General features: G+C 36.3%; 1 protein-coding gene across 2 annotated transcripts in view; it reads left to right on the forward strand.

Moving 5' to 3' along the window:
• The window catches only part of LOC121303904 (ciliary neurotrophic factor receptor subunit alpha-like), a 159,928-nt gene extending 150,224 nt beyond the window's left edge, over positions 1 to 9,704 (forward strand). The window contains exons 7-10 of one of the 2 annotated variants that reach the window (XM_041234765.1): positions 4,173 to 4,362; positions 5,230 to 5,346; positions 7,170 to 7,293; positions 9,584 to 9,704. In XM_041234765.1, coding sequence (XP_041090699.1) covers positions 4,173 to 4,362; positions 5,230 to 5,346; positions 7,170 to 7,293; position 9,584 — 432 coding nt within the window. In that variant the 3' untranslated portion in view covers positions 9,585 to 9,704. The remainder of the gene's footprint in view (positions 1 to 4,172; positions 4,363 to 5,229; positions 5,347 to 7,169; positions 7,294 to 9,583) is intronic. The other variant, XM_041234774.1, reaches the window with a different exon arrangement.
• Positions 9,705 to 12,902: the final 3,198 nt, after the last annotated feature.

Raw genomic sequence — 12,902 nt, forward strand, 5'->3', positions numbered from 1 at the left:
TCACAAGGTACAAAGGTTATGTGTTTAGCTTTCTGCACTGCTGGTGAGCTTAGGGTGTTTTGTAAGGATGCTGTTAGAGATTGTAGCATAGACTACTTCTGTGGTATTCTTCTGGGATAAAAAAGCAAGTTCTTCTAGTGCATTGATCACCCCTATTACTTAAGATATAAGGCTTTCTTTCACACTGGCATGCTCTGCCCGGGTCGGAACCTACCCAGTCAGGACCCGGTATCATGAGGGTCAGCTATGTGATTTCACACTGCTTTTGATAAAGCAGGGTTGACCTGGGTGACAGACGCAAGTGCACAATGCGCATCTCAATGCCCTGGAAGCAGCTTGTTACAGACTCTTCCATCCAAGCTGCTCTAGGTTGAACCATCGGCCCAAATGTTGATTAGAGCAAATGTTTCTTTATCCCTGGTGCAATCTGGCTCATGGTGTGTCTCAAGCAACAAAAATGTGGATAAACAGAATGAACTAAAACATTTCTTGCGGAAGTGAAACATTTACGTAGGCATGCCTGTTTGTTATTTCATCAGCCGTCCTGCATTTTGTTTCACTCAACCCAGGTCAAAGCATGTCAACCCACATCCTAATGTGGGTCGCTGGGACCCAGGTTTACCCGGGTACAACCCAGGTACGTGGTTTCACACTACATGGGATTGTGACCCGGGTAGCCAGAACCTGGGTCCGGACCCGGGTAGAAGAGCCAGTGTGAAAGGGGCTTTAGATGGGACCGTAAGTAATTCATTACGTGAAAGGTTCTGCCACCCAAAGTGAGCACAAGAAGATGGACTTAACAAATATTTACCAGTTTAAAGGAGAGCAAAAAAAAAACCTATTTTGTAAAATGTTTATGCTTTCTTTTTTAATAATACTTTGGTATTCCAGTCAGTTTATTGTTTTATGCTCATGAGATAGCATTTGATTGACAAATATGGACTTAGTGATATTAACCCTGAGTTCACTAAGTTATATATTTCATGTGAAAGAACACTTTCAAAGTGACATTGTCCTGTTATCTAACCAGAATTAGTAATAGAGGTGGTTGTGTGCATTAATATTCATTTGCATTGGAATATACAGTCCTTGACTTTCATCAGCCAATGAAGCAATCAGTCTTTGCCCTTATTCAATCATAGTGCAATTTAGACTCATTTAAATTGACAGACCATAGAATGGAATAAACTGCCAACACCGTGCATGCTCTAAGGAAAGTTACCAAGCAAAACGTCAAAATGTGTGATACATATTGATTTTAAACCATCAAACATATGGTCATGGTTATACAAAAGCACATATTATTACCAGAATACTTTAGATAAATGGGATCAACCATAGCACAGTAGTACAAGGTAAACACAAGATAGAGTCGTATGCAATGCTTACTCCTCAGTCATGAATCCTAATGTGAAGAAGTCTTTGAGCAATGGTGTTTTTAAATTTAACAAACTGTTAAAGGTTTCATTTTTTCATATTGCAACACAAATTATGGAATTGGTGAGATTTAAGGGATTTGTTATAAAGGCAGAAAGCTTTCATGTGTTGAACCAAAAACCTCAAGCAAGGAACCAGACTTCCTCTTTGTTTGTTCTGCAAGGTTTAAGGTTGAATGTCCTCTTCACAAGCTTCTATAATATCATTTAAAACAAGAAAAACTAAATATCGATCTGTTTGCCACTGTCAACAAAGGCTGAGGATGGTTTCTGACACATGGAATTTACACAGATGCAAACTTCAAAATTAGAACATTTTAGCTTGTATTTGAAACAACTGATACCCCTGTTACTTTTGTGTACTTTGTGGAATTAGAAATGAACAAGTAGGTTGTTTGCTGGAAGGACAAAGCATAATTATGTAAATATGGCTTTTCCTTGATGCAAATACTCAGAGTTTCTCAGACACATTCTGATAATTCCCTTTTCTAAGCATGCTCTACTGAGCAGCTTGTCACTGTAGCAGAGCTATACAGTTTCAGATGAGGCGCTGGCCGAGTGGGTGAAATAATTTATACTTGCGTGAAAGAAGAACTATTGTGAGTGTCCAGCAGGGAGATGGAGGCAAAGTACTGCTTTTCAAACAGAACCTCAAATGGATTGAGTGATTCAATGGACTAGGGTGATTCATAGCTATTTGTGCAGTGCCATCTTATGGTGGAATATATAAACTGAATACTCAGAGATGTTTTCTGAAATATGGTATTAGCTTGTGAGACTACTGGAATGATCATCTTTGAAATGAGGAAATAAGACCAATGACTTGAATGACAGGTTGTTATGTGTTTTTTTTTAAGAAATACCGTGTTGAGTGGACCATTCATAATGCCAATGAGAAATTCAGTAGACAAATGTTTTGACAAAATACATTCTTCATTCATCAGTCTGTTTGGAGAAAAAATTCCAGCTTTTCTGTAGTTACTAAGATACAAATTTCAACCACAATGTTTAGTGAATTTAAAAGACAATGAGATGGTACGCAACTTGCTATCAGGTGCTGCCTATTATGGAGCATGCAAGCTAAAAGTTCTGATAAGACTCAGATAACAATTATTACTTGTGGTTAATTAAAACCTTTCAGAAACATTTGAGGTTCTCCCAGCCCTATGGACTGAATGTAATCATGTATTGGCACATAACTGAGGATTCTACTGAAAACTGGGGCTTTTTGCCCATCCCAGTGTGGTTTCTCCTGGATTTTTTGTTTTGTAAAATCACCACACAATTGGCCTAGTGGTTAGCATAGATTGCCTCTGGACTTAAAAATGTCTGTGTTCGATCCCTGGCTGTCTCGTCAGTCTGAAATGAATATTCTTGGGGCAGGCAGGCAGGCAACCTGTTTTAAGACAGACAAGACTTACAGTACTCATGTAGGACTGTGGGGAAAAAAGAAAAAGATTTGACAGTGGCTGGTCAGTCCTATAGATCCTGATGGAGAGCAGACATGAGCCGCCAACTCTGTTTGCCCATTGAGAGTAAGCACTCAATCCTGCTGAGCCCCTATGCTGCTGCGTGCTATCAAAGCAGACAGAGAGACACAGAGAAGTGCAGGAAGCAGATATTGCCGCTAATATCATCTCTCTAAGTCTATCACACATCCCATTACCAAGGCCGTGCATGATATATACATTTACAATGGAAAACGCTGATGCAGACGAATGTATTTTTACCTAATCAGATCAACAGGACTGCATTACTCTTAAAAACATCTCATTGGAATTGACTTTATTTGAAAGCAGTGTTGGTAAACACAGTGAACAGTACCTGTTTCGGCATCACCTTCGAAATATTATAAATATCTCACCCTGTGTGAATAGTGTGGGGTATATTTCCTCAACATTTAGCAACTAACATTTGCATAGCCTGCTATTTGGCAACACAAGTCTTTGATGTTTGTGTTGACTGGTTTGACTAGGAAAAAGCTGCTCTCTGGCACTCAGATACCTAGTTGGGGTCTGGTTTAGTTTTACAGATCATATTCCAAGATTTATGTAGGGGAGCTGTGTTTTAAATGAAATACGAGGATGTATATCGTGTCTGACTTCAAAACTCAGTCGTGTCTGCTTGTGGTATGCCTTTTAAAATGTTTCTAATGTGAAAAGTTAAGAACAAGTCACAATGAAATAATCTGACTGCTGTTTTACAATCAGCTCCACATGTCAATGTAAAAAATAAATGGGTCGCTTAAAAACAGTTTGAACGAAAGTTTCTATGAATTCAACCGAATTCATAGAAAAAACTTAATACAATCTATACAGATACTTTAATAACTATTGAATGTCATAGAAACACCAACTATTCCTTTGGATTTCATAAGAATGCATAGCCATTATTTTAAGATGTGACCTTTGTTTTGTTTTTTTGGTAAGTGGATTTTCAGTAAATATACTCACCTTTATCTATTTAAAAAATATAAATGCATTACTTTTGTATTTCATCTTAAATGTAACATTCTATTTTGCTGAGTTACATAGTTTCAGAGCTTTCAGGTTTTCTCAACAGTTACCAAAAGGTAGTAATGCATGGAATGAAAAATAAAAAAAAAATCAGCAGAGGACATTGTGACATTCCATCCTTGTTTCTGTCAGGTAAATGTGTGCTGTTTTAGATTAACAATCCATGTAAATTCAAAGTGGCATGTTCATTCTAATGTGTCTCTTTGATTTAACTTCCCAGGTGGAGCTGTCAGACAGCACCTCACACACCATCACTGATGCATATGCAGGGAAGGAGTACATTATTCAGGTCGCCGCCAAAGACACTGAGATAGGGACCTGGAGTGACTGGAGTGTCGCCATCCATGCGACTCCCTGGATGGAGGTGCCAAGGCAACAGATAACAACTACTACAGAAGCCGGAATCGCTGGTACTTTTCTTTTTCTTTCTTTGCAGTCCTGATGCTTATTTTGTTATTGAACAGTTCACTTTGGTTTACCACCTTAAAGTGTAGTAAAGCACTGGAAAGTATTATAAATCACGGGTCAGTATGATCCATTGTGGTAACAAAATATTAGCCTTGAGAAAGTGTGGTAATATTGTAAAGGCAAAGTGCATGTACTGTGTAAACTGCAGGGTGACCACAAGAAACTGGAAGATATTCATCAACTTACTGTCACCCGTTCCCATATTGTATGTACCACTCGGATGATTAAAATATGTTAATTAGGCAGAGTACATTTAGCAAGACTAGTAGTCTTTAACATGTGTTGTTTTATTTAAATAAACTGTAAATCATGTTGCTAACTATTTTCTTTGACTGCTAGATTGTGTGGTTTACAGCACATCAGCAATTATCTGTAGATGTACATTGCAAACTTGCCTAAAATGAATGGTCCACAGAGAGTCAACAGTATTAAAATGGATTTACAAATCATATCCACAGAACTTCACTATTAAAATGTAAAAAAGCATGAAATAGTCTTCTCATATAGGTTTTCATAATTAAATAGTTGCATCAGCATCTTTCATCACCATATATCAAGTGTAACAGATAGTAGCTTCTCTGTTTGTCCTAGACACATAACTTAAGAAGATGGAGCTCATGAAATTCCACAGGAAACATGCTACCTTCACACAGACATCAAATGGGCATTTTCATTTTATTATTTAACAGCTTTGTCAGCTCAGCCTAATGTACAGTATATGGTTAATGATAAAGAATAGAAATCTACAATGTTCAGTGTTACACTACATTAACAACAGAGTAAGCAATGTATATGTTGGTTGTTATTAGGAGAAACATCCTATGACGGTGTGCTCTTTCAACCTGAGAGATGGCATCAGGTTTCTTCCTTAAATACTGAGCTTCCTCACTGGAAGGATATTTTGAAGACACACAGAAAGGGCAGAGGTAATGATGATGGTGGATTCCAATACTCAGATTGATTAAACTGAGTACAGAGGCCCAGATGGATTAATGAATTACTTGTGCCCACAGACAGAGAATAGTCAAGTTGTAATATGTTAAAATGGAAAGTGTTCTTTTGGTAAAAGATTTTAAATACAAATGTATCCTGTATAATTAATATTAATTTCCAGTGAAAAGTCTGAAGTCAAATTCCAATTAGTTTGTCTTTTCATGACAACAACAAAAAAAAATACTAATAAACTATTAGTAAACCATTTTACTGTTAGGACCAGGATGCCTAGTGCAGTTTGTACAGTATCTTTTCTACCACTCAACGGAGAATATGTTACAAGCAGAATGTGGTGTATTGTTTTGTGTGCCCAGCTTTGTGCACCTGCAACTTCAGCTCTGGAGTAACTCGTTAAACTCATTGTAAAATGCGTCAAAGTTATCATATTGGAGCCTGATCCTGTCAGATCCCAGAAGCTAAGCAAAGCTGGTCCTGGCCAAGTACAGTTATCTGTCGCTTATCTGCCCATCACATATCCGCCCAAACCGTTTATCTGTCATGAACAATCTCTTCAACGATGTTCGTTTATTACTCAACAGAGAAGATTAGTTCAGAGATCCTACCAAGGTTTCAGTATTCTGTGTTGTATGTGCTCTGTGTGCAACCATTGCTGGTAGTGTCACGTGAGCTCCAGTGTGCTGATATGTAAATAAATCCTGTTCACCTACAGGAGTATCAACTTCAACCTCTGTCTCGATTTCTTGCCTGTCACTCAGCAGCAAATACACGAACCTGCATGGCAGACGGCTGCTCTGTCACACACATTAATACCCTACAAGGGATTTAGGAGAGCTCTCTAATAAAAGCTGAACTTCAAAACAATAATGGTGTGAATATAGTAATTGTTACAGCTGTGTATAATGGTATTTTAAACAGGATTCATTTATCCGCCCTGACTCTGGTCCTACCACCGTCGGATACACGATGGATTACTGTAGTTAGGTGGGAGAGTCTCAAATGAACACTAGGTGTTGTATTGTATCAGGTTGTGCTGGTGGCTCTGCAGGAAGCACTCTCCCCTGTATCCAGTTACTATTAGCAATGAGGTCTTTAAGTCTATTTTAATGGATTAAATTAACTTTGATGTTCATAAAACAGTTCTAAGCTTTCTTAAAATAATTCACGAGTTACTGTAAAGCTTTGGAAAACGCATTGTTAAAATGGTTATCATTAACAAAATAACTCAATAAATCTTGTGCACTTCTATTTGCTATTGTATACTGTATAAGTCTCAAATGTGCAAGTCTGAAAGAAACACAGCACACACACATTTCCATTTTAAAACATTAAAGATGCACTGGGTTAAATAAAGTTTTCCATTTTCTTGACTCATTTTTGTGAAATGTGTTACTGTTTCACTTCTTAGATCACTTCACATGTGCAGTGTCTTCTACGCGAAGCATGTTAGCCAATAGGGGAAGCAGCTGGTTAGTAAATTAAAGGAAAGAAGGATTTAAATGGGTAGGGATAATAATGCCCTACCCAAATGACCAAGGAAGTGCAACCCTACCTGTATGCAAGGCATGAAAACAGAGATGTCCTTTACCTGGGGGTAACAGATACCATGTTTTAAAATGAAAATAAATGTTTGCGATAAATGTTTCTTTCAAAACTGCACATTTAGGACCAAAGGAAAGTATATGGCTGGTAAGATTTATGAAAATATTCTGTTTGCTAAAACTTTATTGTCATGAGAACTAATTATTGTTGCTGAAAAAATGAAACACCTAACAAAACGTTATCTTTTTTCTTCTAGAAACCAGTCCATCCCCAGCTCCACCATCAGCGAAGCCTCAGCTGAGCGCCGCGATGGGAAGCAGCTCTGTATTGACTTGGTCAGCGAACCTCTTCATAACTTCTGTCCTTGTCTTGTTTATCTGGTATGTACTTCATTTCAAGACATTTTTATGTATCCATTAAGTAATTCTAGCTAAAAAAAATAATTCCATAAATCTAACCCATTTTGCACTTCCACTAACTACATATGTCTCAAAAGTGTAGGTTTATAAATAAACACTTGCTTTTACAAACTTGTATTTTCATCTTAAAAAACATCTGGAACTATATTAAGTTAAAGAACTTTCCTAATTTTCTTGCCATAACTCAAGAAGTCTGCCACTACTTCCTTGGTTACTGCACTCCAGCAGTGTCTGTGAGGTCAACACATGTCACTGGCTGAAAATATGTCAGTCAATAGGGAAATCTAGCTGATTGGTTTCTGAAATGATGGCTTGCAATCATAGATTCCTTTAACCTATTGTCCAGATAGCAAAACGTAGCATAAAATGTAAATACATGTTTGCTAAAAAAAAAAAAGTTAGCTACAATTAAACATATAAACAACGTATAGCTCATGCCATAATATCCTCAGGGGTTTCCTTACCAATTCAGCAGACTTTAAAAACTTAATTGGAAAGAGGACATCAACAAATAAGCCAATAATTGGAGTGTAAGGTGCTTCACTGTAAATGCAATTCAATGATATCACCTCAGAGCTAAGCCTGGTAAATACATTAATTAAATACAGTACTTATTTCCATTTTACTTGGCCACAGTGATCATGATCATATTTTCAAAAATAAACAACTAATACATTTATCTAATTAATAAGACATTGTTTCTTATTAGGTTTAGAATTATAATCAATGTTTTGTGCAGTACAATGGTTTGATATTGTGGTCCTTAGTGTACAGCTGGGACGCTCTGTGCAGTGAAGCATACTGTTCACGTTGAGTAATAATGTTTGCTGCATTGGTATAGCTTTAGAAAACTCTCTCAATTGGTAGATTTGTTGGACTAGATTTATGTAACCAGCAGGAACTCTATAGATCTCAGTCAGGGACTGATAGTATAACATTTAACTCTTACAGTTTTAAAGATTCAGCGCCATAGCATTTAGTGTAGTGCTATTACTCTTTAAGCGATAGTGCCATTATGGCTCTACGACAGCTGACCGTGACGGTAGTTATGCGTCCCAGCCGAAGACGAGGGCGCTAAAGAAAGTCAAGATCAACTATCACATGGAAGAGACATCATCGAAAAGGGACTATCGCTAATAGAACACAATTTTTGCCATTGTCTTCTTTAAAAACAAAACACCTTAAAATCTAGATTTACCTTGAACTTGTATTGACTCATCAGGTACCTTTCCGCTGAGTAAAGACGTTCTAAGAAAATAGTCCCAAACATTTTTTTTTTTTTAATAAAAAAACAAAGGCATACATAAAAAGTTTTTATTTAGTAAATTTATATTTATTTTTTATTAACTTGTTAGGGGTTTATCTAGGGTTTGTATTATAATCTGAACATTGCCCGAGAAATGAACGGAGAAATTATTGAACATTCCATGTACGATGGATTCTGAACACCCAATACAATCTCTCATTAAACAGATCTGAACACCAATACAATCTCTCATTAAAAGAGTCTGAATTACCAATACAATCTCTCATTAAACAGAGTCTGAACACCAATACAATCTCTCATTAAATACCACTCTAAAATACCTCCTGACTCACCAGGTTTCTACCTTCTCCTGAACCTACCGTATATGTAACTGGAGCAGTATTACTGAACTCTCCGCGTCTTGCTTTGTTGTTGTTGAAAGATGCTGTGTCTGTGCTTCAGTTGAGCTGACAGTCTGTGATTGGCTCTCCGCAAATGCAGGTACGGGATTGGTTGCTTTCGTCGATGCAAAGTATTGATTGGATGGTTTGGTGGATAATAAAATTAATTTAGTCTAATTGTGTCTTTGTTTAGTATTTACTGTCCAATTGAGGTGAACTATGCTTAAAAATACAGCAAGTCAAAAAGAAATAGCCAGCACTTGTGCGGATTGATTTTAAATAGGAGTCACAGTTGGTGCCGAGACGTTCTCACGGGCATCTACCGTTTATTAGAGACCGCTAAACTGGAAGTAATGAATCTATTAATCTTGTATATTGAATTAAATATATAAGAAATAACCCACTCCAGGGTGTGCAGCATGCCCTGGGTGAGTTGTGAAGCAGTGTTAGGGGATTAAATATTATTTAACCCTTTGCATTTCAAAAGGGACTCATAATAGCATAAAGACAGGGTTACAGGTTCGAGACAGAGATCTAGATTAGCTTATATCTATATTTTATACCCATTCTAAATGTGGCTTTTCTTTTTCTTTTTGTTTTTCAGATTTCTGTGTTGCATTCCTGTGAAATAAATTGAGAAAGTCTTCTATTTCTATTTTGCACATGTTTAAATGGATATCGTGCATTAATACTTTATTCAGTTTCTTCAAAATGGACTCCAAAAATAAAATTGAAAGAAATAGAAGCAAAATTATACCTGACAAGCTACGTAGACACAGGACTAAACTGATCAGGGAAGCAAAAGCGTTATGGAGCCACAAAGGAAATTATATTATACATATGCTTCATCACGAGAGACAAGATTATTATTTTGCTGTTCAACCATTCTGGAAAAAGAAAACGTCTGAAAATTCACTAACAGCTACATACAGCTAACTTATCATGCCAAAGACTTTACATGGATACTACTTACCCATAATGCTCTGCTTTCCAGATCCTGAACCTGTGTAGTAAGGACAAACCCCTGACTAGAAGAACAACTGCCAACATGGCTATGTCCATGGTAACATGACTGTAACATTTTTTGAGAGTGGGGTTTTACCTTTGTATTTCTCATGAATATTTAAAATAAATATTTTTTTGTACTTAACAACCAGCCCCCATTAGTATAATCCAAACGTGAGAAGTTGTGAAACCATGTTTAACATGTCAGGCACGGACTGCAATTTTTTATTTTTATTTTTTTACAAAGAAGCAATATATGTTGGTCCTTCCATTGCGTAATTACATGGTGCTTATACAGCTATGGCCAAAAGTTTTGCATCACCTAGAATTTTAGGATTGAGCCAAAATTAAAAAAAAAAAAAAAAAAAAAAATTATATATAATTAGATTTTATTTAACGTCATGGAATCTAAGAAACTACAAAATGATATCGCAAAAATCTACCGGAAGCCATAATAGTAGTACAGTATTCGATGTTATATTTCAAAATGTCACATTTTTCAATTTGTCAGTATTCCGTTAAGTATATTGAAAACTACAAAGTAGTATTTAATTCAATATTTAAACGTAACGTTATTCTGCAGGTTTAATTCGACTTTATGAAGCAAAAGTAAATTCTATAGGGCAATGCAAAACCATAGCTGTACACAGCCTCTTTTGCTTTGAAACTGAGTAGACTATAGTTTTCCTTTACAGATGCATCAAACATTATCTTATTTTCTTCCTCCCCATTATAGGTTTCATAAGTTAAATGATGTTATACAAGGAATATTGTTGTGATTTATGTATTTGGTTATTAAAGAAACTATACATATAGAAGCTTAGTTTTACAAGCATAGAAATGCTAAAGTCCCCTGATCATATTTTGTAAACAATGACAAATATGTTTAACATGAAAAGTTTATTATTTAATAATGTATGTATTAGCTTTAGATTCTTGTAACATGTTGTTTCTGGATTTTTTTATAGATGTATATAAAAGGCAAGTTTGTTCATTAAATGTGTCAATTTCATGAACACTGGAGAGCTTGTTTGATTTAATAGTCTATGCAATTAAGTGCATGGTAGCCCATGTTTAATTTTTTTTTAAATCTTATGTCACAAGGATAAATGTGTTTGATTTTTTTTACAATGTTTATGAAATACTGGGTAACTGTGACAGAGCACAAGACAGAAATAACCAAACCCAATATGGTATAGTAAAAATTATGAATTAAAAACAATGTAATATATGTTCTCTTTAAGAAAGAAAATATATTATAATAACAAAAAAATAGCAATTGCCTGCAGGCACAATATAACACAGAATATATAGCAGCTTTATAATAAAGCCCAACCCAGACAGAATCTTCAGCACTAAACTCACAGTCACAGCTATCCACAGTATCTTCAGCAACAAGCTCGGACTGGGGTGGGATATCTCTATCAGTTCTCCAGACAATTACAGTGTCACTATCATTGAGAAGCAAGGTGCACTAAAATGAGAGACAGTATTAAAATCCTTCAGCATATGCAAAGATGTATAGATGTATAAACATGTAGACATCTAGACATAAAAAATAAGGTGTAAACACACACACACACACACACACACACACACACACACACACACACATATATATATATATATATATATATATATATATATATATATATATAAAATCATCAACCACTTTAAAGGTATACTGTGTTAGAAACAAGTACACCACAGCCAGCACAGGTAAACAGTATAACAACAGCGTTGCTTGTAGCAGATGTTCGGCAAGTTTGATTCCCTTTGGTTTTTGCCAGTCTCATCTCGTCTCTCAGCTCCCAGTCAGTGTATTCCCTTCAGTGTTCTGTCCCTCTGCATCTCAGCTCCCAGTCAGTGCATTCCCTTCAGTGTTCTGTCCCTCTGCATCTCAGCTCCCAGTCAGTGTATTCCCTTCAGTGTTCTGTCCCTCTGCATCTCAGCTCCCAGTCAGTGCATTCCCTTCAGTGTTCTGTCCCTCTGCATCTCAGCTACCGGTCAGTGCATTCACTTTGTTGTCCTTTCTCCTAATTCAGCCGAACGGGTTATTATTTATAACCGACAGCTAATTAGCAGCTCAGTCCATAATTAGTATTATGGTCAATTGTTCAGCTGGTTCTTAGTCCATTAGTCCACCTGCAAACAGTGCTTATAATACAATACAAAAAATCCACAGCAACATGCACAAATCAAAAAATAAAGTAGTAATAATAATCACGTAAGTATCAAAATCATAATAAAAAAAAACAAATAATAATCTTTGCAGATGTGACACTGACATAAGGACAAATCAAATAATGTGTTGAGTTTGTCATTCATTTTGAGACTTTCACAGGTATAACATATTTTCTGGCCTACCAGCACACCTTGACATAGTTCTAAAATGAGCACCATGGAGATTTCACGATGGAGGTATTAGGTTCACTGTGATGTCAATACTGTGCGTTCATAAAATGACTCTTGACTATCCATTACCGAAACAGTCTCTGAAAGTGCTCTGAGCACACTCTGACTGCCCTGGGTTGTGGGTTTTCAGAGTGAAGGATGTGGTTTTGGCTACTCTGTTTCCCGGTCCCTATTATTCAACAGTTCTATTGTGTTATTAAATAAATGTATACCAAAATGAGAATATACCAGCATGTTTCAGGTGTTTGCCCATGATAAATTAAAAAAAAAAAAAAGATTAATAACATAATTCATAAGCTACGTAGTTATTTACCACTTCATGTTACAGTGAAAAATAACCTTTGCTGTTGTGAAAAGAGAATGGTTGTTTGTCCAGCAGAAATCCAAGGTCTGTAATGCACCTACTGTTGAAGAGAATACATTTTCTAAACAGTATGACATCTCAATCCACTCTAATGTATGGCGATATTCAATGATTGATCAGACTTTACTCCACTTGTGCG

This window comes from Polyodon spathula, chromosome 2 (genome assembly GCF_017654505.1).
Source record: "Polyodon spathula isolate WHYD16114869_AA chromosome 2, ASM1765450v1, whole genome shotgun sequence".
NCBI classification, from domain to species: Eukaryota; Metazoa; Chordata; class Actinopteri; order Acipenseriformes; family Polyodontidae; genus Polyodon; species Polyodon spathula.